The sequence below is a fragment of the Azolla caroliniana genome, unplaced genomic scaffold, assembly GCF_043228905.1.
Source record: "Azolla caroliniana isolate FFs.n. ecotype wild unplaced genomic scaffold, voAzoCaro1.0.p SCAF_15, whole genome shotgun sequence".
In the NCBI taxonomy this organism is placed as follows: domain Eukaryota; kingdom Viridiplantae; phylum Streptophyta; class Polypodiopsida; order Salviniales; family Salviniaceae; genus Azolla; species Azolla caroliniana.
In genome coordinates this window covers 5,259,132-5,264,939 of record NW_028230450.1, presented here as the reverse complement: position 1 = coordinate 5,264,939, position 5,808 = coordinate 5,259,132, and the positions used below count along the sequence as shown (strand labels likewise).

Below are 5,808 nucleotides of genomic sequence, written 5' to 3'. Positions count from 1 at the left end.
AACTCGATGCACAGGATTATCATTGAATTTATAAATACTTGTTTTCCCCACTTCCTTGGGCATATCTTACATCCGTTGATATAGTAATATAGTAAATCATTGGAATGAATCCGTGGTAACAATAAGTTGACATGATTGCAAGCAATAAAGAAAAAGAAAGGATTGACCGTTGGAGAAAAGACAAGGTGTCAAGCAAATAATGGATCTGATGAGTATCAATAGATTTAATGGAAAGTAGTGAGGGAAACAAGACACTCTTTTCGTGCTTTCAAGGCCGTAAAGGGCACCCCAGACACCCTGGCAAACAAACAAGATATTACATGCAAAAGCACAATGTGATGATGTATTGTCCCCCTCCCCCGCCTTTTCACAAGTGTCGCGACAAGATGTCATGTGCGCATCACATCACATAACACTCCTTTTTTTGTATGCAAATGTAGCGATGACTTAGCTTTTATAGATCGATTTTGTTAACGTTAGCAAGAAGAAGAGAGACAGCTATTGTGATATCGGTCGTTAAAACAAATAAATAAAAGCGCGACTATTTCTTCATTCATAATATGAGTTTTACATTAAGAGTTTGTTGGTGACAATAGTATGGACCCCTCCCCCCCTCTAGAGAGGAGCCAAGCGCTCAAAAAACAAATTTGAGTGGAAATTGAATAGATAAAAAGAGTAGTCGGAGAGGCTAAGGGTACAAGGTGGATAAGAAGATATAATAAAGAAAGTAAGGAAGGATCTAGCTATAGCTAACTAATAATAATAATAATAAAGGAATCATTACAACAAAGGAGATGATGGAATGAATTGAATATGAATAATCCAGATTGTATGTTACAACAAGAGAATAGTGAAAATCTGTCCATATTCTCTAATGAAGCAAATGAGTTGGCCAACAACTAAACTACTCATCCACTAGGACCCCATCTTCTTGCTTACCCCTGGTAGGCTCGGCCTCGACATCGAGTTTCAGGGTGGAGGCAAGACACTGAGGGGTATAGGCTTCAATGATGGATTGAATTGAAGGAGGTATCTTCGGCTCTTTGCAAGTAGCGGAGAGAGGCGATACGCTGAAAGATGGGTAGAAGAACTTCCGGCATATGTACGCAAACACGAGGGTAGCGACCAGAGGCGGGATCAGAAATGGCACATACGTGAACCTCTTCACCCCGAAATAGCCCAGCATTGTGAGCTGGGACAAGAAGAGAGAAGCTAGTATCCGGGAATGGATGTGAGGCCACATCCTTCCTCCGCTCTCGTACACCGGCACCACCACATTGAGAGCCTAGCAAAAAGGAAAGGGAAAGGACTAAATTTCATCAGACAAGACACTTAATTATGCTTTTCATATATAAATAAACCTGTAATGATGCCACAAGGGAGCAAAGTACCCCAATCATTTCATTAACTTGACATAAACCAAACCATATAAGGGGGAGATGGGCGGGGTGTTGTTAATTGAGGGAATGCTTTTATCACATCCTATCCCCATTGTCTCATATATGCTATAATGGGAACTGAACTACATACACACAACCCTTTCAGTCTCCTATCCCTCATCCTTCAACAAATATTGAGACACACTTGCATACATATCAGGCTAATCTATCTAGATTAATCTAAACACCAAATTAAGTGTATACAAAGTATATGTATGGCCCAGTCAGTATGTATACGTGTGTGTGGTGTGTATGGGAGTATAAATAAAACCCAGTATAACATGACATTCTTATTGAATTACATTGATGACCCTGGAGATTGATTGGCTTTACCTGATTCCGCATGAGTAGCCAGCCCAATGCAAAGTAGATGATGGCAAATATTAAAATCAGCGGTGCTATGACTGCATAACATAAAGTGATGGTCAGAACGAGCATATCCCCAGGCACACAAGTTGCATAGTTGAAAGACCCTGGAGCCCATGCATCTTTGATTTCTTCTTCAGTCTTGCATAGAAACCTCTTCTTCAAATGGAAGATGATGAGTGGAACTACCCTCGAGAGTGTCAATCCATAACCCACAAAGAACCTGCATTAGTAAACCATCCAAAAATGAAAGATTAGAGTTCTATATTTGAGCAAAGCATTATATTACCAGGTTTGAAAACTTAATGAGGGAACTGCAGTGATGTATGTGAAAGCCCACAAAGAATGATTACAGACAGCATGTCAGATTACAAACATTCCAAAATCAGGGTAGAAATGGTACCCACCAATGTCATGATAGGCATTTCAAGCATAATTAAAACGGATTGTTGGAGAGAAAACCCAACCAAATGGCCAAGATGGATAGGATATGATTTGCAGGCATTGGGCACACAAACATATACACATATACCTTTAACAAGGCTTGGACATTGACATACAGTTTTTTTCAACCAATGTAATATGGTAGTGGGGCAAAGCACACAAATTAGACACATGCAAAAGATAGAAATTCAAGCGGAATGTGCGACTAGAGGAGAAAATTCAAGACTTACTTGAGGGCGACAAATGAGATGAAGAAGGTGGCTTGCCCAGGGAGGGACTTGCTTAGCAACGAAACTATCGAAGTAGGGTCACTGAGGATCTGTTTAAGGGAGGTGAACAAACTTCCGGCTATAGTGACACCCAAGAAGACATTGAAGACATTGAAGTAGAAGAATTTCCCAGCTGCTGCCCTATCGATATGGCTCTGTGCGGGAATCCCCTCTAATGTCGAAAGCTTCAACAGTAGACGAGGAAGCAAGAAAAGGAAGATAATGAGAACAATCTGAGGTAAAAAGGCTTGGAGTATCGCATTGACTGGGCCGATATCGACCACAGGGGCCAAGAATGGTAGCTTCTTCTTCAGGTTATTAAGGGCGATAATGGCTGAAATGAAAGCTATGGGGATCATGTAGAAGAGGATTGTCAGTGCAACCACGACATAGACTACAGTTTGTCGAAGGAGTCTTTGAACAAATGGTATAGGGAGGTTTCCCCAGATCACTTCTCTAGGCTCAGGGGCCGCAAAGGTGGTCCATGTATTCGCATAAGGGCTATGCATTGCCTGCAAAATTAGTTTGTGATTACAGTGAGAAACTAGTTAACATGAGAATTCATGGAGCATGGAAGAAAATATGGCTAAACTGCAGCATATCACTAAATTAAAGAGCATTCATTAATAAGTTCCGAGGAATTGAACTCATAGAACGGATTACTAAGAAAATATGGCTACACATAAAACGATCAGTTGCTTCTTGACTCAGATTTTACCTGAGATGCACTATTGGCAGCAGCTCTGCTATTAAAGAAGACAATAGCAGCGCCTTTCTGAGACTGGGAACGTGCAACGCTCTGCTCATCCTTGAGAGCTGCTTCTCTTTTCTCTTTCTCTTCTTTGTAGTAATCAATGGAGTCTACTTGAGGTCCATAGAGACCTAGTGTTCCTGTCTTGTGCGTAGGTTTAATCTTCTTCTCCTCATAGACTGCCTCTGCATGAGCAAGTTTCTTCCTAAATCCCTCCATCTCTCCCCAGAGCTTAGAAGCCTGAAAGAGTACAGAGAGCATCAGAAGTTAAAGTAGGAATCTTGAGATATACTGATTTCCTTATAAGCATCGGTACAATACTGAAGAGCTAAAGATTTCTTTCAGAAAAGCCAGACTTCTTTCTTAGTGCTGGCATATACGAAACCCTAATGGTTTTTTTCTGGTTACGCAAAGCCAAGGTTTCTTACTGGTTAGCATTAGAAAAACCAATTGTCTCTGCTTGTGGAAAGATCTGAGGAAATTATGATATTTTTACTATACCTTGGACATATTTGTAACGATGATGGAGCTCTCGTAGGTTCCAGGATGCAGATCTCTGAAGTAATTGTCCACCTCTTCAGCGATGGAACCAACGGGTGGGATAGGGATATCCCTTACAAGAACAGCATATTGCTCTGGTTTTGCTGTGAGAGAATTAGATTGGTCCTGTGTTCTTAGCAGCACCACATGCTTGTAAGTTTTCCAGAGAACATACAATGTGGCTATGGTCACCCAGTAAGCTCCAATTACGTAGGCCCACAGACGATCACTCTTATCCTGTATTAGTTAAAGCACCAGTTCCATTCCATTAATTCTCTCACTCCATTCCATTTGTATTTCTCTGCCTCGCTCATTTTAAATCATTACCTTCACATTCCCCATTGCGATCTTGTCGAAATCACTAAATGCCGTCGAATTCTCCTTGCTCTGTAGCTCAAAATTCTTATCTGTCCCGGAGATAGGTATCAACACAGGCACGCAGAAGAATGCCGTGTACAGGCAAATGGTGAGAGCTGCAGGAATGTAATTGAATCCAAAATCAGAGAAAATAAATTAACGGATTCTCCCAAATTTTCGGATACCAACACAGAGCAAATTTTAACTCCCAGATTACGATTAAAGCACAGATAATGCATGAGAATGCTCATATTTAAAATTCAGATTATAACTAAACACAGGACATATCACATCACATTCACATAAGAAATGACAAAACTTTCGTCCAGATTACTGTGTCTATACATAGACAAATTAAGACATCGAAATTGATTGCAGTCCAAACGAATGTGTACAGCCATTTGTACATGGACATATCAAACAAGAAAGCTAATCGTTACATTTCTGATGTGAAGAAGATCTCATAACAACCAGATTAAACACATAAAAAAATGTGAAAGGAAAACAATTACTTACATTTTCAGATCTAAACTAGAAATCTGGACTTAAGACACAGGGAATTAAGCTACCAGAAACGTAGACAAGGGAAAAGTTACGTATATAGCTACCAGATGTAAGAAACTTCATGTATATGGCAGAATCGAGGCCAGCATGTTTGATGATGTCTTCCTCAGTGATAGACCAAGCTTCGTGTAGCCAGGAGAAAATGCCAGGGTTGGAAGGAGGAGAGAGGTTCTTGATTATCTTGCTAGGGTAATAGACCAGATAATTACCAGGGCGGCGAGAAAGGAGGGCATGGAGAGCCAGGAGAACTAGGAAGATAATAAAGGAAGTGACGAGGGATGTGACGAAGCCAGAGGTATCCATGTCCAAAGATCAAGGTTTTTGTTCGATTCGAGCAGGAAAATGTCTCGGATCTTCAGCTTCACGTCTCAGCAATGGCAATTAACGGGGGAGCAATGGCGAAGATGTTCAGCTCTGAAAGGGAAACAGGGAAATTTAAGGCTGTGCGCAGGTTGCTTTGAATCAGACTTTTGCATACATATATGTATGGCGCAGGGCGGAAGCAGGTAAGTCGCAAGAGATTACAGAATCAGGAGGGATTCTGTGGGAGCCAGTCAGTCAGTCAGTGGCGATGAGCAAGGGTTTGTGGGAAGATGGAGAGGGAGATGGGGAAGGGTTTGATTGAGGGTGGGCGAAGCTAGGAGGAGGCGCATGTTGAGATGGAGAAGAACTGAAGAGAAAGAAGCTACAGCTATGGCTATGGCTATGGCTATGGTTCTCTGGCTATGGCTATGGCTTTATGGCTAACTATGGCTATGGTTCTCTGACTATGGCTATGGCTATGGCTATGGCTATGGCTATGGCTATGGCTATGGCTATGGCTTATGCCTATGGCTATGGTTCTCTGACTATGGCTATGGCTTTATGGCTATGGCTATGGCTATGGATTTAAGCTTGGAGGAGGCCCAGTGTAGAAGGAAATGCAGAACGGCACATACATATATATATGTATGTATGTAGTTCTAAAAGAAGAGAAAGAGAAGAGTATTGACTGTGAGTGACTGATGGATTTACCTGCTGCTCTGATCTCTGTGCGTGTTAATGAACCGTGTGTGCGCGCGATCTCATCTCATTTCAT

The 5,808-nt window shown here is 41.5% G+C and overlaps 1 protein-coding gene across 1 annotated transcript; it reads right to left on the bottom strand.

Moving 5' to 3' along the window:
• Positions 1-528: 528 nt before the first annotated feature.
• Positions 529-5,493, bottom strand: LOC147854468 (CSC1-like protein ERD4). The gene is made up of 7 exons (XM_087330958.1): positions 4,775-5,493; positions 4,137-4,282; positions 3,771-4,046; positions 3,237-3,509; positions 2,480-3,030; positions 1,773-2,028; positions 529-1,285 (listed from the first exon to the last, which is right to left on the bottom strand). The coding sequence occupies exons 1-7, from the start codon at positions 5,031-5,033 to the stop codon at positions 905-907; spliced, it is 2,142 nt and encodes a 713-aa protein (XP_087187084.1). The 5' UTR covers positions 5,034-5,493; the 3' UTR covers positions 529-904.
• Positions 5,494-5,808: the final 315 nt, after the last annotated feature.

Coding starts and splice junctions, on each gene's coding strand:
- LOC147854468 (XM_087330958.1), bottom strand. CDS start 5,033: ATGGATACCTCTGGCTTCGTCACATCCCTCGTCACTTCCTTTATTATC. Junction 3,510..3,770: donor TCGTTACAAATATGTCCAAG/GTATAGTAAAAA, acceptor GTACTCTTTCAG/GCTTCTAAGCTCTGGGGAGA. Junction 2,029..2,479: donor ATCTCATTTGTCGCCCTCAA/GTAAGTCTTGAA, acceptor TTACTAATGCAG/GTTCTTTGTGGGTTATGGAT.